The 26,177-nt window shown below is 42.2% G+C and overlaps 1 protein-coding gene across 1 annotated transcript in view; it reads right to left on the bottom strand.

The window, feature by feature from the left end:
- The window catches only part of stil (STIL centriolar assembly protein), a gene marked incomplete at its 5' end in the record, with an annotated part of 60,230 nt that overhangs the window by 18,977 nt on the left and 15,076 nt on the right, over positions 1-26,177 (bottom strand). Inside the window, 10 exons of the mRNA XM_080429906.1 lie at positions 2,007-2,795; positions 4,747-4,849; positions 6,019-6,125; positions 9,593-9,761; positions 12,116-12,202; positions 12,940-13,023; positions 13,762-14,015; positions 19,935-20,122; positions 21,025-21,140; positions 25,349-25,637. Coding sequence (XP_080286032.1) covers positions 2,007-2,795; positions 4,747-4,849; positions 6,019-6,125; positions 9,593-9,761; positions 12,116-12,202; positions 12,940-13,023; positions 13,762-14,015; positions 19,935-20,122; positions 21,025-21,140; positions 25,349-25,637 — 2,186 coding nt within the window. The remainder of the gene's footprint in view (positions 1-2,006; positions 2,796-4,746; positions 4,850-6,018; positions 6,126-9,592; positions 9,762-12,115; positions 12,203-12,939; positions 13,024-13,761; positions 14,016-19,934; positions 20,123-21,024; positions 21,141-25,348; positions 25,638-26,177) is intronic.

The following is a 26,177-nucleotide window of genomic DNA, read 5'->3' as shown; positions in this document are numbered from 1 at the left end:
AAAACATAGAGTCAGATCACTGATGGAGGTGGGGTAAGATGTCTAAAACATAGAGTCTGATCACAGATGGAGGTGGGGTAAGATGTCTAAAACATAGTCTGATCACTGATGGAGGTGGGGTAAGATGTCTAAAACATAGTCTGATCACTGATGGAGGTGGGGTAAGATGTCTAAAACATAGTCTGATCACTGATGGAGGTGGGGTAAGATGTCTAAAACATAGAGTCTGATCACTGATGGAGGTGGGGTAAGATGTCTAAAACATAGAGTCTGATCACAGATGGAGGTGGGGTAAGATGTCTAAAACATAGAGTCTGATCACAGATGGAGGTGGGGTAAGATGTCTAAAACATAGAGTCTGATCACTGATGGAGGTGGGGTAAGATGTCTAAAACATAGCCATAGCTCTGATCAACAGTCTGTGGCGGGTCTTGGAGGCATGTGGAGTGATCCTGTCCTTGTGAATCCCGGACGAACTTTAGGAGCTTTTGTCAATTATATAGTAGTAAGATAAGATAAGATAGTAAGATTATGAGCACCTTGCTCTAAGAGCAGGCTGGTCTACAAACAGATAGAGCACCTGGTCAACACCTATGCCACACCTTTTCAACTTTTTCATCACTGGCTGTCCTTTAAGCCAATGGGGAGACTTCCCATACTCTGAACGGCGGTCGTCCTCCCATGGTCATCCACTGATCATGGCCAACCCAGATTTGGCACAAACAAGGGAATGAACTCATTCTCATGCTATACATAGCTATAATGTGGAATGCCCAACCAAAAGGAGTAAAGGAGTGTAAAACCCTACTCACTTTCAAAACTGCCCTAAAGATACACTTTCAGGAGGCTGCAATTCCAAACTGGCCCCTGTCTAAGTCCTAACCTAGCCCCCCTACCCCTCCCCTCCTCCTAAAACTGTCTATTGTACATATGTCTTGTTTTTCATACCAGTAACCTGTAAGCTGATTGTATGACGTTCTTCATAGTAGTGTATATTTGTATGTCTTCTTAAATGTCAATCATGAAGTGAGTGCGTGGGGATCTCATTTAAAATAAGCCAAGTGCTTTTATGAGCGATGCAGTTTAGAGGACCTTGTATTGTGAATTGTACTTCCATGTACTGTTACCATGTCTTTCTAAATAAAGTATTCAATCAATCAATCAATGCTATGGCATTATAACCGTACTAGACACGCGCCTGCCTGGCCTGGTGACCGCTCGCAACATAACTATCAAGTCCAGCGGAGTTTGGTCTGTTTTAACACCGGCCGCTGGAGGGATCCTATGTGGACCCTCTGGGGTTAACATAGCTGTGTTTGCTACTCATAAAAATGCATGCGACCAAATGGACCCTCAAGGGTCTTATTTGTACCCTCTAGGAGTAAAATGAACACTGGTAAATTGCCGTTGGAGGGATCCTATGTGTACAGAACACACAAGTGTAGAACTCGTTAGCACAATGAGCTGCAATCTGTGATGTTCAGAATACCTGAGCCTGCAGTATTTTAATATTAACAGTAGTAATAGTAATAGATTAGTATCCTACCTGAGCCTGCAGTATTTTAATATTAACAGTAGTAATAGATTACTAGTATCCTACCTGAGCCTGTAGTATCTTAATATTAACACTAACAGTAGTAATAGTAATAGATTACTAGTATCCTACCTGAGCCTGTAGTATCTTAATATTAACAGTAGTAATAGTATTAGATTACTAGTATCTTAATATTAACAGTAGTAATAGTAATAGATTACTAGTATCCTACCTGAGCCTGCAGTATCTTAATATTTACAGTAGTAATAGTAATAGATTACTAGTATCCTACCTGAGCCTGCAGTATCTTAATATTTACAGTAGTAATAGTAATAGATTACTAGTATCCTACCTGAGCCTGCAGTATCTTAATATTTACAGTAGTAATAGTAATAGATTACTAGTATCCTACCTGAGCCTGCAGTATCTTAATATTTACAGTAGTAATAGTAATAGATTACTAGTATCCTACCTGAGCCTGCAGTATCTTCAGCTGTCTGTCCTGCTCCACAAGGAGGCGGTAGGGGTCAGAGGTCAGGGGGTCGGGGGTCGGAGTGCAAGGACACACAGGAGGAGGAGGGGGGTGTGTCTGTTGGAGCGAGGGAGGGGCTCCAGAGGGGTGGTGGGCGTGGCCAGGAGCAGGAGAGCTGCAGTGGTAGATGGGAGTGAAGTCGTGTGTCTGGGCGGAGCAACACTCACAGGGCAGCTTCTGATTGGAGGCCGGGGTGCTGTGGAGGTGTTTGGGCAGGGTGGAGATGCTCCTGCCGGGCGGGGGTGCTTTGCAGGTGTTTGGGCAGGGTGGAGAGCGCTGTGCGGGTGTTTGGGTAGGGTGGGGGTGATGGGGAGGTGTTTGGGTAGGGTGGGGGTGATGGGGAGGTGTTTGGGTAGGGTGGGGGTGATGGGGAGGTGTTTGGGTAGGGTGGGGGTGATGGGGAGGTGTTTGGGTAGGGTGGGGGTGATGGGGAGGTGTTTGGGTAGGGTGGGGGTGATGGGGAGGTGTTTGGGTAGGGTGATTGCTGGGGGAGGAGCCTTGTTTTGGGATGAAGCCAGTAGGAGACGCTGCAGGAGGAAGACGCCCATATTTGGCGGTCGTCTGTCCGAATGGAGACGTCGACCTCCTGAGGGAGGAGGGTCTTGAGGCGGGAGGCGGGGCCTCCTGCTGCTCTGTGGGGGTGGGGGGCCGAGGGGCGTGGGAGGGGCCAAGAAAGCTGCCGTCCAATAGCAGAGAGAGTTCTGGAACCAGAGGTTGGACTCTAGGAGTCTGAGACACAAACAATACAAATGTTTACTGTGAACACAGAGTGCCCGCCTCTTTTCAGATGAAAAACACATTTAAAAAAAGAGAAAGAGGCCCCATAGGCCACACCCATTTCTGCCTGACAAGACTTTCTGCCATTTTTCTTTTTTTTGCCAAAACACTTCTTGCTACTACGTCCACAGATTTTGTCCAAAACTCACACAAATCAGTACTCAGTGGCCCTCATTTATCAACACGGTGCAGACCAAATAATGGGCGTACGGCGAGATCACCTCAACTTTCTGCATTTATCAATATATCCTGACTTTGTCTTTAGCGTACGGCCTGTTCAGATCTCACGTCTGGTCTGAGGACGTGTAGACGTTGTCTGAACCTGTTTGTTCCTCATAGACCTGCTGAGCAGCATGTCTGACCGTCTGACAGGCATCTGGACACAATGTATCCACTCCTACATGTATATCTAACACACTAATAATAATCCCTGTGAAAATATAACATTTCATAAACTCATTTAAACTGCTTTAACAGTCATTCAGATAAGATTGCAGATCTGGCTGCATTGGCTATTTGAAAATAGCAGATCTACAAGCTCACAACGCGTCGACGCAATGCGTTGTGAGCTTGTAGATCTGCAATTTACAAAATATACTAGCGCTTATTTTCTGGAGTCGGGACTGGTGCGGCCGCGCCGCTGTAATGTTTTCATGGACAGTGAGGTCTCCATGTAATACCTGGGTTGAGGATATTAACCCGACACTCCAAACCTTTGCCAGGATTTTCATGCTGTGGATTCATTTGGGTCGCCCTCCCAACACACACCAGCCTTTATCCATTCATGTTTATGCATTCATTCATCAATCACTCCATAAACGTTCAGATTATGAGTGCCTCTCCAGTCCAGGCTCTCTCTCATTAACGTGGCGGCACGGTGACGGGACTCACTGCAGCCCCAGTCTCACAGGGAAAAGCCTACATGCTTTATTCTAGTGTAACTCCAACGCTCACTGCTCGGTATGGGTTAAATACATTAATATACAAACGTATTCCATTCATGGTGATGTGATTGGTATCATATTCTGTCATTCATGTAGGCTACTAGCCTATAGGCCTGTCCCCGACTAAGGATTTGTTTAGTCGACTCTAGTAGGCCTGACCTCGACTAAGTCGACTAGTCGACTGGTTAGTCGCGGGGGGTCCGAGTCGACTAAGTGTCTCTTAGTCGACTCTAGTCGGGGAAAAAAAAAAATGTTTTTAATTGTTTTTTGGCCAAGTCTACGCCTGCAACCACACGTAACTTCCACTACATTCTTCTTATTCCTCGTCTTTGTATTGGTATTGTTTGTGTTGGAGCGCCTCAGTGCGGCTGCAGAGTTCATGTGCAACCTCTTCCAGAGAGAGATAGAGACACTAGAAACTCTGCTGGAGACAAAACAAACTGTGTAGACTTGGCCCTTTGAAATAAAATGTATTTTGGCCCCAAAAAAAAAAAAAAAAAGTTTTTTTTTATTTTTTTTTATTAGTCGACTGCGAGCCCTTTTTTTTCCCCGACTAGAGTCGACTAAGAGACACTTAGTCGACTCGGACCCCCCGCGACTAACCAGTCGACTAGTCGACTTAGTCGAGGTCAGGCCTACTAGCCTACATGACAAAGATTGTCCCGTTACGGAATACATGACAGTGTAGGTAAGTTCGTGTGCGTGTGCGTGTGTGTGTGTGTGTGTGTGTGTCTTGACAGGCAGTGAGGCGGGCGGGGGAACTCTTCTAAATGCATTTTGTGGACGTATTCCGGTTCTTCACGTGGTAAAATCGGGGCGTTTGTAGAATATTTAAGGGCGTGTTATCTAACGATTCAGATTGGCAATGAATAACTTCCCTGGGTAGCCAACCCGGCCTGGCAGAGATCAAAACGTTTCTAGTTTGAACAGATGTGTGTTTGTGGTGCAGTGGGCGGGACCTGTTGGGTGGAGGGGTGTGGTTTAGGGGAGGGGCGGGGCGACAGGTCTCCGTCCTCCACTCCTGAGTCCTGGTCGCTGATTGACAGGCCTGGAGGCGGGGCACTGAGGGACAAAACACACAAGCTGTCAATCAATCACAGCGTTGATCATGAAGCTCTTTATCCAGAGTGACTTACAGTAAACAACATAAACACATACTATAAATACTACACTATATACATATACACTATATATAAACACATACATATAATACAGTAAACAACATAAACACATACTATAATACAGTAAACAACATAAACACATACATAGAATACAGTAAACAACATAAACACATACATATAATACAGTAAACAAGATAAACACATACATATAATACAGTAAACAACATAAACACATACATATAATACAGTAAACAAGATAAACACATACATATAATACAGTAAACAACATAAACACATACATATAATACAGTAAACAAGATAAACACATACACATAATACTATAAATACTACACTATATACATATACACTATATATAAACACATATATAGAATACAGTAAACAAGATAAACACATACTATAATACAGTAAACAAGATAAACACATACATATAATACAGTAAACAAGATAAACACATACATGGAATACAGAGACAGTGTAGTGTCTCAGTAAACTATGAATGAATGAATGAATGAATGAGTTTTATTTCGAACATTATCTAAAAAAAAGACAAATAGTAGGATGAAGTGTATAAACTCCTACCACCTTTTTCACTAGTAATTTTCACATTTTTTCTAAATGTATTCACAACCTAAACATCTCCACTGCATGTTAAAAAGAAAACATAAATATAGAACAATAAAAATAACCGTAGTAATAACAGATAAAATAAAATAAAACCAAAATGCAAAATGCAATGCAGTTCTGAGGAAAACCAAACACAAACTATTAGGATCATAGAATACAGAGACAAGTGTAGTGTCTCAGTAAACTATAGGATCATAGAATACAGAGACAGTGTAGTGTCTCAGTAAACTATAGGATCATAGAATACAGAGAGACAGTGTAGTGTCTCAGTAAACTATAGGATCATAGAATACAGAGACAGTGTAGTGTCTCAGTAAACTATAGGATCATAGAATACAGAGACAGTGTAGTGTCTCAGTGAACTAGGATCACAGGTAAACAATGAACCAAGCATCAGTCTAAACAATATACTATCTAAATGTTAACATTGTGTGTGTGTGTGTGTGTGTGTGTGTGTGTGTGTACCTGGTAGACAGCTGGTCCACTGTGTGTGCAAACAGTGCAGTTTGCTGGTTGTGAAGGTCAGAGGTCAACTCACACTGCACACTGCTGCTGTCTGACACCTCCACATGCTGAACACACACACACACACACACACACACACACACACACACACACATTAATGACAATGGCCCCGATTCACCAAGCGATTTACGACCATATTTTGTATGTACCGGCATCTAAGACAAACCCTACACCTGCAGTCAGATTCATGAAAGTTTTTTGGTCTGTGTTTTGTGCGTGAGGTTCTCAAGCACGTTCTCAAGTCAGCCCCGAGGCTGTCTTACTAGGGCTGAAATGTGCGTATGTCTTTAGAATGCTTTATTCTTCATGTCAAAATCAATTACAACAGTGGCAAACCTCAAATAAAATACATATGTGCCTAACATTTGTCAACACATATATATAAAAAATAAATGTCAAACGATGTATTGCTTGTAGCCTATATAAATTGCATTTAGAGCTGAATTATTAGGTCCCTCAGTGTGTTTGCTAGCGGGCCATCTCAGCCAAAGTGTCACATAATAATGAAAATAGGCTTCATGCTTTAATGAAACTGCGGAGGGACTGACGCACCTCCAGTGTCCGTGCCGCGGTATTAATTTGTAATAGCCTACTGTAGGCTACTCTACTGTATATTGATCACATGAACACCACACACAACAGCCTAATAAAACAATACCATCTGATGAGGAAACTATAGTGGATGAAAGCTGTGTGCAGAAGATCCATTCCCCATTCCGACGTAGGACAGTGATATATTAATAAAAAATTAACTAATTTAATCAAGAAGTAATCAATAAGCTCTGGTCCATAATCGGATAGCAGCGTTCCACTTGTATGCTGGATTTCATCATCTTTTTACCTCGGTAAAGGTGCGCAATGTTCATTAGAAAAGGCTTATATAATATCCTTTCCACGTTTTATTAGCCTTTTATTTGGTAATGGGGTTAAACCTTGTAAACTTCTTTATTCTCATTACACATGAGAGCATTTATTACGTGATCCGCTTCCAGACAGAACAGTAAGTTGTCATGGCGATGCGACGCCGCATCTGTTATCTTTAGACGAGGCGGAGTTGAACTTCAAACTTGCATCAGCTTTGCCAGATGTTGTGAGAGAAATAAGCAACCAGGTCTAGGAAAACAAGCCCAAAAGAAGCAACTGGCACTTAGGCCATTATAAGCACTTTAATTAAACCGTTGTGAGCTTGTAGATCTGCTATTTAAAAAAAAAAATCTTGTAATAAAATGTGGAATATTTGGAATATTTTTTAAACATTCTAACAACACAAATCTGGTACAGGGCTCCAGCTGGCACAAAACATTTCCAGATGGGGCTTATAGGGATAAATTAGCCTACATATTAACTTGGGGGTCCATGCCATGACATAAAAATATTTGAGAACCATCGGTTAAAATAATTGAACAATTGTGAAGCATGAAGCCCAAATAATCAAATACACTTTAGAAACAAGCCCAAAAAAACGCACCAAACAAGTGAAATTGGAAGTGATGACACAAAGAAATGAGCATGTAAAATTGGAACTGGAACAGCATAAAAATGAAGCTGATAAATGGGTACTCTCTCCTGATTGGCTGAAATGGTGTCACCTAACTGGAAATGTATTTTCTGTCTATCAAAGAGCTGGAGAGACAGAGAGACCCCTGTTACTGAACAAACACTCTGTAGCAATGATTACTATCAGAATATAGAGCTTTAACCCATAACAAAAACCTTTTTGTTTTAACCAAAAAATATCACTTTATAAAGGACGATTTACTTTTCGGGCAAGTGGGCAAGACCTGTGGGCAGATAGAAAATGACCTGTACTTGCCCGATGGGCAAGTGCCTCTGAGACCTTAGTGTCAACCCCTGTCACTAATTCAACCTCTTTAAACAGAAAGATTTAACCTCATTAAACTGTGCTACGGTGTTGTTGTGATCTGAGCTGGAGTCAACCCCGGTCTCCAACTGACCTGACCAACACAACACACAACGCTAAGAGAGCTAGCTCCCTCAGAGGAGTGAGTTACAGTGTTGATTCCAACACAACACACTCCTCTAAGAGAGCTAGCTCTCTTAGAGGAGCGAGTTACAGTGTTGATTCCAACACAACTCACTCCTCTAAGAGAGCTAGCTCCCTCAGAGGAGTGAGTTACAGTGTTGATTCCAACACAACACACAACGCTAAGAGAGCTAGCTCCCTCAGAGGAGTGAGTTACAGTGTTGATTCCAACACAACACACTCCTCTAAGAGAGCTAGCTCTCTTAGAGGAGCGAGTTACAGTGTTGATTCCAACACAACTCACTCCTCTAAGAGAGCTAGCTCCCTCAGAGGAGTGAGTTACAGTGTTGATTCCAACACAACACACTCCTCTAAGAGAGCTAGCTCCCTCAGAGGAGCGAGTTACAGTGTTGATTCCAACACAACTCACTCCGCTCTCTTAGAGGAGTGAGTTACAGTGTTGATTCCAACACAACACACTCCTCTAAGAGAGCTAGCTCTCTTAGAGGAGTGAGTTACAGTGTTGATTCCAACACAACTCACTCCTCTAAGAGAGCTAGCTCCCTCAGAGGAGTGAGTTACAGTGTTGATTCCAACACAACACACTCCTCTAAGAGAGCTAGCTCTCTTAGAGGAGTGAGTTACAGTGTTGATTCCAACACAACTCACTCCTCTAAGAGAGCTAGCTCCCTCAGAGGAGTGAGTTACAGTGTTGATTCCAACACAACACACTCCTCTAAGAGAGCTAGCTCTCTTAGAGGAGTGAGTTACAGTGTTGATTCCAACACAACTCACTCCTCTAAGAGAGCTAGCTCCCTCAGAGGAGCGACTTACAGTGTTGATTTCAACACAACACACAACGCTAAGAGAGCTAGCTCCCTCAGAGGAGCGAGTTACAGTGTTGATTTCGTCGACTAAAACTAAGATGAAAAATGTCCGTCGACTACCTTATTTCACTGACGAAAACTAAATAAAAACGAAATATAAACTAAGCTATGATGACTATAAAGCTGAGACTAAATATATTGACAATTTCGTCATCAAATAAAAACTAGTCTAAAACGTCAGTGAGGATCTAGTGGAGAAGAGATCCAGTAGAACTAAAAGACAAGTCATTTTATGTTTGGTTGCGCTCGGGTGTTCCGCTCTGAAAATAGCAGATCTACAAGCTCACAACACGTCACAGTGTGACGCGTTGCTTGTAGATCTGCTATTTTCAGCATGCAACCAAGTGTAAAATCATTACGACGCCATCAAGGCACCACTAACACACATTATAGTGACTAAATCAACTGTAGATTTAGTCACTATAATCTGATGATATTTAGTCGACTAAAACAAACCTGTTTTCTTTATTATTAGAACATGTTGCACAAGAAACAGGTCAAAACATAGAGTATATAATGATGAGGTAATCAGTGGCCTTTAGGACTCTCTATGTGATGTTCAGGCTCTAAAAACACTGTGTGTGTGTGTGCGTGCGTGCGTGCGTGCGTGCGTGCGTGCGTGCGTGCGTGTGTGCGTGTGTACCTGGTACAGTGAGACAGTGTGTGTGCTGGTCAGAAGCTGGTACTCCATCTTCTGCTGAGTTCCAGAGGATCCAGTAGATCCAGAGGTTGTGTGACACTGGTAGAACTGAGCCTGTCTCTGCAGCTGAGAGAACAAAACCACCAGGAAACAGCCGTCCTCTGACACCACCCTGAACACACACACACACACACACACACACAATGTACACCACCCTGAAAACACAAATAGCAGATCTACAAGCTCATAGCGCGGCAAGAAGTGATGCGCTATGAGCTTGTAGATCTGCTATTTTTGAATAGCCAACCAATGTGCTAGAGTCTAGACTGTATCTGTACTGTATCTGTATCTGTAGAGTCTAGACTGTATCTGTACTGTATCTGTAGAGTCTAGACTGTATCTGTACTGTATCTGTAGAGTCTAGACTGTATCTGTACTGTATCTGTAGAGTCTAGACTGTATCTGTACTGTATCTGTAGAGTCTAGACTGTATCTGTACTGTATCTGTAGAGTCTAGACTGTATCTGTACTGTATCTGTAGAGTCTAGACTGTATCTGTACTGTATCTGTAGAGTCTAGACTGTATCTGTACTGTATCTGTAGAGTCTAGACTGTATCTGTACTGTAGAGTCTAGACTGTATCTGGAGCTAAAATCTCAACTGACACACAGATGCTTTCCTGGTTTTAATGGGTTAAAGGACCACTTCACCCATTTTCAACCTATCTTGGTATAATTGGTCACTAATGCTCATTATAATATACTATATGTAGTGTATACTATGTGGGGGGGCGGCCATAGCTGAGTGGTTAGTGAACCCGCCTAGGGAACCAGGCTGGCCCTGGTTGCCCCAGGTTCGATTCCAGGCTATCCCAGCATATGTGCCGATGATATGAAATTTGTCCCTGAGCAAGACTCTTAACCCCAATTGCTCACAGGTTCTTATTGGAAACAAGACCGCAAGGACTTTCATGAACGACCTGTTAAAAGGAATTATCCTTTTATGTATTATAATATACATATATCTAGATCTATCTATATCTATATCTATATCTATGATATAGATATAGATATAGATATAGATATAGAGATATAGAGATATAGAGATATATATATATATATATATACAGGGTCGGGTCCCCACACATTTTTAGCAATGAATTTCCAAAACTTTTCCAGAATATTTAGCCCAATTTCCAGGCCTATAAAACAATCATTAAGCGCATTAATGTGTCTCTTACTCCTATGTACAATGCCCAAAGATAGGCAGTGTAGCAAAAATAAAGCATAGAATATAAAATAGTACAATTTCATTCAACATTTCGTGCAAAATTAGGGCATAGTGACCCTGCGAGCGAAAATAGGAGGGGTGGACGACGTCGTTGCACGGTTCGTTGTCGCTCGCGGTAGGTCAGGACGGTCTCATTCAAAAACATGTATTTTAATGAGATTTCATCGCCCGCTCGCTTCGCGTCACGTCGCATCGCTGGCAGTGCGGATGGGGTGTTACACAGCCCGTTCGGCGAAAAACTACTTATGTTACATATTTTGTGTAATGTTATACATGTTTATGAAAATGTTTTGTATTAAAAAAAATCAATAGCCAAATATTTTTCCAGGACCCTTGATAAATTCCAGGACCTTTGATCAATTCCAAACCTTTTCCAGTACTGGATTTTTTACATTTTTATTTCAAAATATTTCCAGGAATTTCATGACCGTGGGGACCCTATATAGGACTGAGAGACTGGCCTAATTTGTTATATTAATTAACTAATAGTTTGCCAAACATAGGATATACGTCATGATTTATTGGGAGAAACCAATAGTATATGTTAAATGAGACACTAAGCACCCCTACAGCCCAAATGGAATGTTCCTCTATTGCATAACATATTGTTTGCATGATTTGACTGAAGTTGAATCATGCAAACAATTAAAAAAAGATTCAGATTAAACTATAGAAATCCTTAGTGGGAGACAGGCCTAATATTATGTTACAATGTCTGTCTACTCTGTGTGTGGGTTCAGAAACCTGCCTACCAGTGACATCATTGATGGGGAATCCAAGCCAATAGAAACGGCAGGCTTTCTATTCCTGTAAAGTTGCATGCTGTAACAGAAGACATTGTTCTGCTGATAATAATAAACTAAAACACACATTTTGAAATCTCGTTTGAAACGACCAAACCTGCCCACCGATGATGTCACTGGTAGGCGGAGATTAGCTGCACTGTGCTCAGGTAGTTGTAGACTGCCCCAACGCTCCTGATTTCGTGTATAGAGGGGCGGGTGTAAAGAGCCGGCGAGAGACTGCGGCTGATCCCATTGGTTCACCGATCTGTCCGTCAACCCCCGCCCCGTTAACACAACATTACGAGCGACGCCCACTGCACTCTGGTTGGTTGGGAAGTGAAACACTTCCTTATACCGAGTACACCGACGCGCTGGGCCAGGCTTTTATTTTTTAGCAACACTAAACAATAAAAGCCTGGAGATCGAGGCTAAGGTAGTTGCGGTGACTCACCTGTCCTGCAGGGCGGCGCTGAACAGAAACCTGAGACAGAAGAGCCACACCCGAGGACTCCAGATGTGCGTGACACCGCTCAGCCAGCTGTTAACGAGGACAGTAATAAGGTTAACGAGTAATAAGGTTAACGAGTAATAAGGTTAACGAGTAATAAGGTTAAGACCCAAACTAGACAAGGCAGTGAAATGACAGATGAACAGTGTATTCAACCCCTGGCTGTGGATGTTCTGTGCTTTATTCACTGTTTTAACTCCCACCATGCAGAGAACCATGAAGCTATAATTAACTCCCACCATGCAGAGAACCATGAAGCTATAATTAACTCACACTCCCACCATGCAGAGAACCATGAAGCTATAACTAACTCCCACCATGCAGAGAACCATGAAGCTATAACTAACTCCCACCATGCAGAGAACCATGAAGCTATAATTAACTCACTCCCACCATGCAGAGAACCATGAAGCTATAATTAACTCACACCATGCAGAGAACCATGAAGCTATAACTAACTCCCACCATGCAGAGAACCATGAAGCTATAACTAACTCCCACCATGCAGAGAACCATGAAGCTATAACTAACTCCCACCATGCAGAGAACCATGAAGCTATAATTAACTCACTCCCACCATGCAGAGAACCATGAAGCTATAATTAACTCACACTGCCACCATGCAGAGAACCATGAAGCTATAACTAACTCCCACCATGCAGAGAACCATGAAGCTATAACTAACTCCCACTATGCAGAGAACCATGAAGCTATAATTCATTGTAACTCCCACCATGCAGAGAACCATGAAGCTATAATTAACTCACACTCCCACCAGTGGCAGGCTGCAGGCTTTAGGATCCATCTCCAACATCAGCAACAGTTTACGGTTCTGGTCCATCGTCAGAAACCTGAAACATTACAATACAATATATTACAATACAATATATTACATTACAATACAATATATTACAATACAATACAATATATTACAATACAATATATTACAATACAATATATTACATTACAATACAATATATTACAATACAATATATTACATTACATTACATTACATACAATCATTACTGCTCCATATGATCACTAACCTGATCACCTGATCAACATTAATACAATTATTATGCATAACTGTCACAATCATTTCTAGTATGATGCGATCTACAAGCTCACAACACAAGGTGTTGTGAGCTTGTAGATTTATCAATAGTGAAAATAAAGTAGGTCTCCAACTTGCATGGTCCAGTCAGGGATGATGGCCCACCCCTCATACCTGTCTGTCTGTCAGTGTCCCTTTTATGCCCATATATGGACATCTCTGTATCTGCCTGTCCAGTGTCCATGTTCCTCTCATGCCCATATATGGAGATGCCCGATGTGGTATATGCCCATATATGGGCATAGCCATATAGAGGCATATCAGATGGATCGTTGTTGGGTGTGGTAAACCAAATTGCCTATATATGGGCATACCGGTGGTGGTGTGTTGAGGCTGGGCCAGGCGGGTCAGAGGTCAGGTTAGGGGTCAGAGGTCATGGTTCTTACCCCTGTGAGCGTGTAGTGGTGTGGTGAGGCTGGGCCAGGCGGGTCAGAGGTCAGGTTAGGGGTTAGGGGTCAGAGGTCATGGTTCTTACCCCTGTGAGCGTGTAGTGGTGTGGTGGGGCTGGGCCAGGCGGGTCAGAGAGGTCAGGGTCCTGACCAGCGCTGTAGGGATCAGAGGAACAGGTCTGATAGGGACCAGGTCCAGGGTGGTGGCGGGCAGGACAGACAGCCAGCGCAGACAGACAGACAGACGGTCACCCTGCTGTCTGCAGCTCACCTCTGACCTCACACACAACACCTTAGACAGGTCCAGTGTCTCTCTGCTGCTGAGGCTGTGATGCAACACCTAGAGAGACAGACAGGCTGTGAGGTAAGACCTAGAGAGACAGACAGGCTGTGAGGCAACACCTAGAGAGACAGACAGGCTGTGATGCAACACCTAGAGAGACAGACAGGCTGTGAGGCAACACCTAGAGAGACAGACAGGCTGTGATGTAACACCTAGAGAGACAGACAGGCTGTGAGGTAAGACCTAGAGAGACAGACAGGCTGTGAGGTAAGACCTACAGACAGACAGACAGGCTGTGATGCAACACCTAGAGAGACAGACAGGCTGTGATGCAACACCTAGAGACAGACAGGCTGTGATGTAACACCTAGAGAGACAGACAGGCTGTGATGCAACACCTAGAGAGACAGACAGGCTGTGAAGCAACACCTAGAGAGACAGACAGGCTGTGATGCAACACCTAGAGAGACAGACAGGCTGTGAGGTAAGACCTACAGACAGACAGACAGGCTGTGATGCAACACCTAGAGAGACAGACAGGCTGTGATGTAACACCTAGAGAGACAGACAGGCTGTGATGCAACACCTAGAGAGACAGACAGGCTGTGATGTAACACCTAGAGAGACAGAGAGGCTGTGATGCAACACCTAGAGAGACAGACAGGCTGTGAGGCAACACCTAGAGACAGACAGGCTGTGATGCAACACCTAGAGAGACAGACAGGCTGTGATGCAACACCTAGAGAGACAGACAGGCTGTGATGCAACACCTAGAGAGACAGACAGGCTGTGAGGTAAGACAATGATTTCCCGACCTGAAAATACGGGACAAAGTGCGTCCTGTATCAGTTCAATACGGAACGGGTGGCAACCCTAGTTACAGCAGAGTCTACTGGTCTGTTTATAAACCCTAGTTACAGTAGAGTCTACTGGTCTGATTATAAACCCTAGTTACAGTAGAGTCTACTGGTCTGATTATAAACCCTAGTTACAGTAGAGTCTACTGGTCTGTTTATAAACCCTAGTTACAGTAGAGTCTACTGGTCTGATTATAAACCCTAGTTACAGCAGAGTCTACTGGTCTGTTTATAAACCCTAGTTACAGTAGAGTCTACTGGTCTGATTATAAACCCTAGTTACAGTAGAGTCTACTGGTCTGATTATAAACCCTAGTTACAGTAGAGTCTACTGGTCTGATTATAAACCCTAGTTACAGTAGAGTCTACTGGTCTGATTATAAACCCTAGTTACAGTAGAGTCTACTGGTCTGTTTATAAACCCTAGTTACAGTAGAGTCTACTGGTCTGATTATAAACCCTAGTTACAGTAGAGTCTACTGGTCTGATTATAAACCCTAGTTACAGCAGAGTCTACTGGTCTGTTTATAAACCCTAGTTACAGTAGAGACTACTGGTCTGTTTATAAACCCTAGTTACAGTAGAGTCTACTGGTCTGTTTATAAACCCTAGTTACAGTAGAGTCTACTGGTCTGATTATAAACCCTAGTTACAGCAGAGTCTACTGGTCTGATTATAAACCCTAGTTACAGTAGAGTCTACTGGTCTGTTTATAAACCCTAGTTACAGCAGAGTCTACTGGTCTGTTTATAAACCCTAGTTACAGCAGAGTCTACTGGTCTGATTATAAACCCTAGTTACAGTAGAGTATACTGGTCTGTTTATAAACCCTAGTTACAGTAGAGTCTACTGGTCTGATTATAAACCCTAGTTACAGTAGAGTCTACTGGTCTGATTATAAACCCTAGTTACAGTAGAGTCTACTGGTCTGATTATAAACCCTAGTTACAGCAGAGTCTACTGGTCTGTTTATAAACCCTAGTTACAGTAGAGTCTACTGGTCTGATTATAAACCCTAGTTACAGTAGAGTCTACTGGTCTGTTTATAAACCCTAGTTACAGTAGAGTCTACTGGTCTGATTATAAACCCTAGTTACAGCAGAGTCTACTGGTCTGATTATAAACCCTAGTTACAGTAGAGTCTACTGGTCTGATTATAAACCCTAGTTACAGCAGAGTCTACTGGTCTGATTATAAACCCTAGTTACAGTAGAGTCTACTGGTCTGTTTATAAACCCTAGTTACAGCAGAGTCTACTGGTCTGATTATAAACCCTAGTTACAGTAGAGTCTACTGGTCTGATTATAAACCCTAGTTACAACAGAGTCTACTGGTCTGATTATAAACCCTAGTTACAGTAGAGTCTACTGGTCTGTTTATAAACCCTAGTTACAGTAGAGTCTACTGGTCTGATTATAAACCCTAGTTACAGTAGAGTCTACTGGTCTGTTTATAAACCCTAGTTACAGTAGAGTCTACTGGTCTGATTATAAACCCTAGTTACAGCAGAGTCTACTGGTCTGTTTATAAACCCTAGTTACAGCAGAGTCTACTGGTCTGATTATAAACCCTAGTTACAGCAGAGTCTACTGGTCTGATAATAAACCCTAGTTACAGCAGAGTCTACTAGTCTGATTATAAACCCTAGTTACAGTAGAGTCTACTGGTCTGATTATAAACCCTAGTTACAGTAGAGTCTACTGGTCTGATAATAAACCCTAGTTACAGTAGAGTCTACTGGTCTGATTATAAACCCTAGTTACAGCAGAGTCTACTGGTCTGTTTATAAACCCTAGTTACAGCAGAGTCTACTGGTCTGTTTATAAACCCTAGTTACAGCAGAGTCTACTGGTCTGATTATAAACCCTAGTTACAACAGAGTCTACTGGTCTGTTTATAAACCCTAGTTACAGTAGAGTCTACTGGTCTGATTATAAACCCTAGTTACAGTAGAGTCTACTGGTCTGATAATAAACCCTAGTTACAGCAGAGTCTACTGGTCTGTTTATAAACCCTAGTTACAGTAGAGTCTACTGGTCTGTTTATAAACCCTAGTTACAGTAGAGTCTACTGGTCTGTTTATAAACCCTAGTTACAGCAGAGTCTACTGGTCTGATTATAAACCCTAGTTACAACAGAGTCTACTGGTCTGATTATAAACCCTAGTTACAGTAGAGTCTACTGGTCTGATTATAAACCCTAGTTACAGCAGAGTCTACTGGTCTGTTTATAAACCCTAGTTACAGCAGAGTCTACTGGTCTGTTTATAAACCCTAGTTACAGTAGAGTCTACTGGTCTGTTTATAAACCCTAGTTACAGTAGAGTCTACTGGTCTGTTTATAACCCCTAGTTACAGTAGAGTCTACTGGTCTGATTATAAACCCTAGTTACAGCAGAGTCTACTGGTCTGATTATAAACCCTAGTTACAGTAGAGTCTACTGGTCTGATTATAAACCCTAGTTACAGTAGAGTCTACTGGTCTGATTATAAACCCTAGTTACAGTAGAGTCTACTGGTCTGTTTATAAACCCTAGTTACAGTAGAGTCTACTGGTCTGTTTATAAACCCTAGTTACAGTAGAGTCTACTGGTCTGATTATAAACCCTAGTTACAGCAGAGTCTACTGGTCTGATTATAAACCCTAGTTACAGTAGAGTCTACTGGTCTGATTATAAACCCTAGTTACAGTAGAGTCTACTGGTCTGTTTATAAACCCTAGTTACAGTAGAGTCTACTGGTCTGATTATAAACTCTAGTTACAGTAGAGTCTACTGGTCTGTTTATAAACCCTAGTTACAGCAGAGTCTACTGGTCTGATTATAAACCCTAGTTACAGTAGAGTCTACTGGTCTGTTTATAAACCCTAGTTACAGTAGAGTCTACTGGTCTGTTTATAAACCCTAGTTACAGTAGAGTCTACTGGTCTGTTTATAAACCCTAGTTACAGTAGAGTCTACTGGTCTGTTTATAAACCCTAGTTACAGTAGAGTCTACTGGTCTGATTATAAACCCTAGTTACAGCAGAGTCTACTGGTCTGTTTATAAACCCTAGTTACAGTAGAGTCTACTGGTCTGATTATAAACCCTAGTTACAGTAGAGTCTACTGGTCTGATAATAAACCCTAGTTACAGCAGAGTCTACTGGTCTGTTTATAAACCCTAGTTACAGTAGAGTCTACTGGTCTGTTTATAAACCCTAGTTACAGTAGAGTCTACTGGTCTGTTTATAAACACTAGTTACAGCAGAGTCTACTGGTCTGATTATAAACCCTAGTTACAACAGAGTCTACTGGTCTGATTATAAACCCTAGTTACAGTAGAGTCTACTGGTCTGATTATAAACCCTAGTTACAGTAGAGTCTACTGGTCTGATTATAAACCCTAGTTACAGTAGAGTCTACTGGTCTGATAATAAACCCTAGTTACAGTAGAGTCTACTGGTCTGTTTATAAACCCTAGTTACAACAGAGTCTACTGGTCTGATTATAAACCCTAGTTACAGTAGAGTCTACTGGTCTGTTTATAAACCCTAGTTACAGCAGAGTCTACTGGTCTGATTATAAACCCTAGTTACAATAGAGTCTACTGGTCTGTTTATAAACCCTAGTTACAGTAGAGTCTACTGGTCTGTTTATAAACCCTAGTTACAGCAGAGTCTACTGGTCTGTTTATAAACCCTAGTTACAGTAGAGTCTACTGGTCTGTTTATAAACCCTAGTTACAGTAGAGTCTACTGGTCTGTTTATAACCCCTAGTTACAGTAGAGTCTACTGGTCTGATTATAAACCCTAGTTACAGCAGAGTCTACTGGTCTGATTATAAACCCTAGTTACAGTAGAGTCTACTGGTCTGATTATAAACCCTAGTTACAGTAGAGTCTACTGGTCTGATTATAAACCCTAGTTACAGTAGAGTCTACTGGTCTGTTTATAAACCCTAGTTACAGTAGAGTCTACTGGTCTGTTTATAAACCCTAGTTACAGTAGAGTCTACTGGTCTGATTATAAACCCTAGTTACAGCAGAGTCTACTGGTCTGATTATAAACCCTAGTTACAGTAGAGTCTACTGGTCTGATTATAAACCCTAGTTACAGTAGAGTCTACTGGTCTGTTTATAAACCCTAGTTACAGTAGAGTCTACTGGTCTGATTATAAACTCTAGTTACAGTAGAGTCTACTGGTCTGTTTATAAACCCTAGTTACAGCAGAGTCTACTGGTCTGATTATAAACCCTAGTTACAGTAGAGTCTACTGGTCTGTTTATAAACCCTAGTTACAGTAGAGTCTACTGGTCTGTTTATAAACCCTAGTTACAGTAGAGTCTACTGGTCTGTTTATAAACCCTAGTTACAGTAGAGTCTACTGGTCTGTTTATAAACCCTAGTTACAGTAGAGTCTACTGGTCTGATTATAAACCCTAGTTACAGCAGAGTCTACTGGTCTGATTATAAACCCTAGTTACAGTAGAGTCTACTGGTCTGATTATAAACCCTAGTTACAGTAGAGTCTAGTGGTCTGTTTATAAACCCTAGTTACAGTAGAGTCTACTGGTCTGTTTATAAACCCTAGTTACAGCAGAGTCTACTGGTCTGATTATAAACCCTAGTTACAGTAGAGTCTACTGGTCTGATTATAAACCCTAGTTACAGCAGAGTCTACTGGTCTGTTTATAAACCCTAGTTACAGTAGAGTCTACTGGTCTGATTATAAACTCTAGTTACAGTAGAGTCTACTGGTCTGATTATAAACCCTAGTTACAGTAGAGTCTACTGGTCTGTTTATAAACCCTAGTTACAGTAGAGTCTACTGGTCTGTTTATAAACCCTAGTTACAGTAGAGTCTACTGGTCTGTTTATAAACCCTAGTTACAGTAGAGTCTACTGGTCTGATTATAAACCCTAGTTACAGTAGAGTCTACTGGTCTGTTTATAAACCCTAGTTACAGTAGAGTCTACTGGTCTGATTATAAACCCTAGTTACAGTAGAGTCTACTGGTCTGATTATAAACCCTAGTTACAGTAGAGTCTACTGGTCTGTTTATAAACCCTAGTTACAGTAGAGTCTACTGGTCTGTTTGTTAAATAAAGGTTAAATAAAATAAAGACATGAATGGGTACCTTGAAGGCGTCATGGAACTGGGCCTCTGATTGGATGATGGAGTCTGTGTGTGGTTGGTTGTGTGTGTCCGTAACAAACACACAGGGAACGCACACATCTCCTGGTGCCAGAGCAGAGGGAACCTTCACTCCAGACTGCTCTCTACCCGGGTCAAACCGGTCCAGAGTCACCGCTACTCCTTCCTCATCTGCACGGCACAGCAAAACAACAAGAAAACAGTCAATTCAACAACAACAAGAGACACCTGGGCCTCACCAGCCTACATACAGGAGGACTCTGAATGAACCTTAACCAGTCTACTTTCACTGTGTGTGTGTGTGTGTGTGTGTGTGTGTGTGTGTGTGTGTGTGTGTGTGTGTGTGTGTGTGTGTGTGTGTGTGTGTGTGTGTGTGTGTGCGCGCAATCTGGGAACCCATCGCCAAATAAAAAAGGAAAAACAGCACCCTCTGCTGTTTTTTACTATTTCACTTGGCTCTGGGGGGAGCTAAGGTGGAGGACCCGTGCTCAGGGAAACCAGGGTTTTGTTCTGCCTTCAGCCTTTCACTTCCGGTGGTGCGACTATGTTTTCATTCCCACTAACAATATTTCTACACGGAACACTAACACCACTTCTCCCAGAGAACATGGATGGTTTTGGTTATAAGCCCACTTGTTTCTATGATGAAAGAGCAAGTTAAAATGTGAATATCTTTCCGTGGTTTTGTCTGCTCCGAGGACGCTATTGTTAAATGAGTTTCGGCTTGTTTCTAGTGGGGAAGGATCGGCAGACACGTAAATCCCGCCCACTACATTTGATTGGGTAAAGCGCGGCCCAATTGTAGGCCAGCGCGTACGTGATATGACGAACCCCCCCCCCGACAGATTCAAGCGGAGAGCAGAATCTGTTCTTGAGAGATGAATGTGTGTGTGGTGATAAAGAGATGAATGTGTGTGTGGTGATAAAGAGATGAATGTGTGTGTGGTGATAAAGTCTGATTATAAAGTAATGTGTGTGTGGTGATAAAGAGATTAATGTGTGTGTGTTGATAAAGAGATGAATGTGTGTGTGGTGATAAAGAGATGAATGTGTGTGTGGTGATAAAGTCTCACCCAGGTCCACAGAGATGGTTCCCAGCAGGAAGCAGCTGAAGCTGGTCTTGTTGTTCTGTCTAGCATGACGATGAGCCAGACGTAACGTCTTCTCCGAGAGGACCAGCCTGGGGTTTCTGTTCTCTCACACACACACACACACACACACACACACACACACACACACACACACACACACACACACACACACACACACACACACACACACACACACACACACACACACACACACACACACACACACACACACAAATAATAAACTTTATTTGTATAACAAATTCATGACATGAAATGCAGCTCAAAGTGCTTTACAGAGCAACAATATAATTACTGAAAAGTACAACTAATTTAACAATAAAGCAAAACTAGAAAATGTGCTCCTCGGAGAACAAGTCTCCGCCAATGTGTCATATGGGAGTCCTCGTAATTGACTGGTTTGTTCAAATGCTTGTCTGTCTTCTTCATCTTCATTGTCTTGAACAGTTTCAGCAGTTGATTGGTGTGTTTGATCTATGTCAGTTTTCTCTAGTGCTACATAATGTATTTGATCAAGGTGGCCAATTGTTACAGTATTAAGACTTCGGCCTTGTTGTGGGATCAATTCAACTCTATAGTCCTCTTCTGTGTTACTGTTGTAGATGAGTATGCTTTCTTAGCTTTGGCCTTCTGCGCCTTTGCTTGACCAATGTTAGGTGTTCTCAGAGCGACACACACACGCACGGACGGGTGATTTGTACTGGAAGGTACTGTTCCAATCAAGACTGATTGATCCTGTCTTACCTCACTTCAAAAACATAAATGGCTTTTTGAAGTGACACACCTATTTATAGGATTTTATTTCGTCATGCGTCCCTCTAGCCAATCAAAGGCATTGGTGTCAACATATTGACACGTGTCACGTGGAGCTTGACCAATGTTAGCTTGGCTAGGAGGGAGGTGAACACACAGCGGGACGAAGCGAGAAAAAAAAACATACTCTCCGCCTCCGGCGGAGACAAAAAATAGATTTAAAGATAAACTAAAAGCAACAGTGAGCTGTGCTTTAAAGCAGGTGGTCCCTGGCCATGCATTCAGAAATAAATAAAAAACGTTTTTTTTTTTTTTTTTTAATAAGTTTCAGGAGTTCTCACTGTATGGTGTGTGTGATATGAAATGTGAGCTTTCCATAATCACAGTAATCCTTAATCATATTCCATCATATTCAAGGGCTTTTGCTGAGAAAAGAGACAGACCCGTCACTTTCAAATTAGAGCACTGCAGAGGACAGGTGTGTCTGTGTCCAGCTGACACTCGTTGATGCTCGTTAACACATCGACCGCCAGAGGTTAATCTCATAATGTACTCACCAGTGCCAAGGTGTTTTTGTTGTTTTTTTATTTTTTTCATGTCGCCATAGATCTTGTTAAAATCCTTAAGATTGAGATTGAGCCGGTCTGTTTACATCCGCGAGATCTCCCTGTATCTCCCAGTGAAGATCGCGTGTCAAACGGGGCATCCATGTTGTAGTTAGAGCGGATTACGTTAAACAGTGAAATGCGAGGAGAAAAAACTACAGGAAGAGAATTGAGTTTCAGTTTCGTCTGTAGAACGAGGGCGGACGTGATCGTCAAAACCGGATCCCAAATAATTCCGTTTCCGGTCATCAAACCGGAAACGGAAGTGGATCAAAAAATTTCCGAAAGTGCACCCGGACCGCGCATGCGCGAAAAGACCGCAGCCCGTAGGGCTACGGTCTCGGCGCTTAACAGTTGGATTTAACGGACCGTAGGACTACGTTCTTGGCGGTTAATGTGTTAATGTTATAGGCATTAAAGCAATGCCATCTATTAGAGTTACGCAAACTCCGTTCACTTCTTGGGGCCAGGTCTTCTACATAGTCGTCTATTGGCGAATAGTGACAAATCCCTAAACCGGAAGTTCATGGAATGCATTGAAGTGGACGGCTCCTTGTCACTATTTCCAGTTACATGAATGAACCACGTGACCGACGCTGTTTCTGACCCCTCATTGGCACAACTCTCTAATAGAAGGCTCTGCATCAAAGCAATTATTACTGTCAAATAGGCCAACATCTAATATAAGATTAGTGGGACTCACCATTGAGTCACAGGACTCACTTCATTGAAAACAAACACAATCACTGTATTTATTTTGATATTATATTGATATTATAGCTATTTTATTTGATTAGATATGCGATGATCCTGACAATTAGTTGACTTTTGGTGAAAAAGCCACATATATCGGTATCGGTTGATATCAGTATCGGAAATTAGGAGTTGGACAATATCGGAATATCGGGAGAAAAGTGGGTCTATGATGGACCCACCACGCACAATAGTGGTGGTCCCCAGGTTGTTCTTAGTCAGGATGGTGGTCCCTGGGTCACAATCAGTTGAAAACCCCTGCTTTAAAGCTATCCACAGAGGCCTGTCTTAGGTGTAATGGTGCTTTAAAGCTATCCACAGAGGTCTGTCTTAGGTGTAATGGTGCTTTAAAGCTATCCACAGAGGTCTGTCTTAGGTGTAATGGTGCTTTAAAGCTATCCACAGAGGCCTGTCTTAGGTGTAATGGTGCTTTAAAGCTATCCACAGAGGTCTGTCTTAGGTGTAATGGTGCTTTAAAGCTATCCACAGAGGTCTGTCTTAGGTGTAATGGTGCTTTAAAGCTATCCACAGAGGTCTGTCTTAGGTGTAATGGTGCTTTAAAGCTATCCACAGAGGTCTGTCTTAGGTGTAATGGTGCTTTAAAGCTATCCACAGAGGCCTGTCTTAGGTGTAATGGTGCTTTAAAGCTATCCACAGAGGTCTGTCTTAGGTGTAATGGTGCTTTAAAGCTATCCACAGAGGTCTGTCTTAGGTGTAATGGTGCTTTAAAGCTATCAACAGAGGTCTGTCTTAGGTGTAATGGTGCTTTAAAGCTATCCACAGAGGCCTGTCTTAGGTGTAATGGTGCTTTAAAGCTATCCACAGAGGCTGTCTTAGGTGTAATGGTGCTTTAAAGCTATCCACAGAGGCTGTCTTAGGTGTAATGGTGCTTTAAAGCTATCCACAGAGGTCTGTCTTAGGTGTAATGGTGCTTTAAAGCTATCCACAGAGGCATGTCTTAGGTGTAATGGTGCTTTAAAGCTATCCACAGAGGCCTGTCTTAGGCGTAATGGTGCTTTAAAGCTATCCACAGAGGTCTGTCTTAGGCGTAATGGTGCTTTAAAGCTATCCACAGAGGCCTGTCTTAGGTGTAATGGTGCTTTAAAGCTATCCACAGAGGCATGTCTTAGGTGTAATGGTGCTTTAAAGCTATCCACAGAGGCATGTCTTAGGTGTAATGGTGCTTTAAAGCTATCCACAGAGGTCTGTCTTAGGTGTAATGGTGCTTTAAAGCTATCCACAGAGGCATGTCTTAGGTGTAATGGTGCTTTAAAGCTATCCACAGAGGCCTGTCTTAGGCGTAATGGTGCTTTAAAGCTATCCACAGAGGCCTGTCTTAGGTGTAATGGTGCTTTAAAGCTATCCACAGAGGTCTGTCTTAGGTGTAATGGTGCTTTAAAGCTATCAACAGAGGTCTGTCTTAGGTGTAATGGTGCTTTAAAGCTATCCACAGAGGCCTGTCTTAGGTGTAATGGTGCTTTAAAGCTATCCACAGAGGTCTGTCTTAGGTGTAATGGTGCTTTAAAGCTATCCACAGAGGCTGTCTTAGGTGTAATGGTGCTTTAAAGCTATCCACAGAGGCTGTCTTAGGTGTAATGGTGCTTTAAAGCTATCCACAGAGGTCTGTCTTAGGTGTAATGGTGCTTTAAAGCTATCCACAGAGGTCTGTCTTAGGTGTAATGGTGCTTTAACCCTGTAAGACCCGGATATATTTCTACTTGCAAAAAAAAAAAAAAACATTTCAGATGGTCTTGTAGGAGTACTTAGGAGAGGAAAATATAATGTTTTTTTATTTTTTATGTTTTGGTAAGTTTTTATGCAAATGTTTCCATATGGAAACGTTGGGTCCATCAGGTAGCAAAATTTCCTATAGGCCATTTTTAAGGATAACATGGCAAATATGTAATTACTTCACTAAAACAACTTAAGGATTCATTTATATGGTTTATTATTTGGCCTCAGATCAATTATTAATAATATTTGGCCTCAGAACAGTATACATTATGAATAATAACACCAATAAGCCATATTTTTAAATCAATTTTATTAAAAGAACAACAAAATAAAAATCTGTACAATATATGTAGTAAAGAAACCTAATAACCTAAACCATTGTCAGTGATCACACAATACTGTCTGGCCAACTCACTGATTTGCATTGATAAAAGGATGGAAACTGATCCCCCGACAAGCCAAGTTCAGATTTGGCTCGTACGCCATCGATGCTCCCTTGGTAAACGTCAAAGTCACAGATGACGCCACTGATCCCTGTTCTGACCCACACTTTGAAGCCCCAGGGGTGTGGCTTGCCTCTCATGTACTGCTTGATGGAACTGAATCTTCCCTTGAATGGAATCATCATCTCATCCACAGAGTTGTGCTCTTCTGGAACCACCTGTAGGCACTTCTCTCTGAACAAATCCAGCCATGGTCGGAGTTTCCAGAGTTTGTCCTTCTTGTCCTTCTCTGGCACGGTCAAGTTGTCAACCAGATGTAACGAGGTCAACAAAGACTGAAATCGTTGCGTGGCATCACATCAGCTACAGCCGTGTTTTGTGTGTCTGCTTCCCAGTACATCCGGCATCCATTCATTGGAGAAAGGCCCATTCTCAGATACATCCCAACATTTGCTCAATTTCTTTTGGACTTGTGTTGACTGATGTTCCTTTTGTTTGAAGGCTGTAAATGTTTGTGTTCGTTGTGAGAGAGTCAATCATGTCTTTGGACACAAACTGGCGGAAGTACTGCAGTGGTGTTTGGAGAGAACTCATATCTTCAGAGGTCAGAGGTGGGCCAGAAAAGTCTGTATTAGGGCTGATGAAGTCCTTTTTCAGCCACTGATATCTTGAATCACGGCGCTGAGCGGGTTTGGTCAGTTGGGGCGGCTGAATGTCTGCTGGGCGGTCAGTGGGTTCACTGGGTGGTTGGTTTTCTTTGGACCCCATGCCACAGTCCTCTTCATCTGACTCTTCATCAGTCTCATTGATGTCTATGTCAACATCACTC

The sequence above is a fragment of the Gymnoscopelus braueri genome (assembly GCF_963280865.1).
Source record: "Gymnoscopelus braueri genome assembly, chromosome: 6".
NCBI lineage: Eukaryota > Metazoa > Chordata > Actinopteri > Myctophiformes > Myctophidae > Gymnoscopelus > Gymnoscopelus braueri.
Note: the sequence above shows the minus strand (reverse complement) of the source record. Positions and strands in the feature narration are given on the sequence as shown.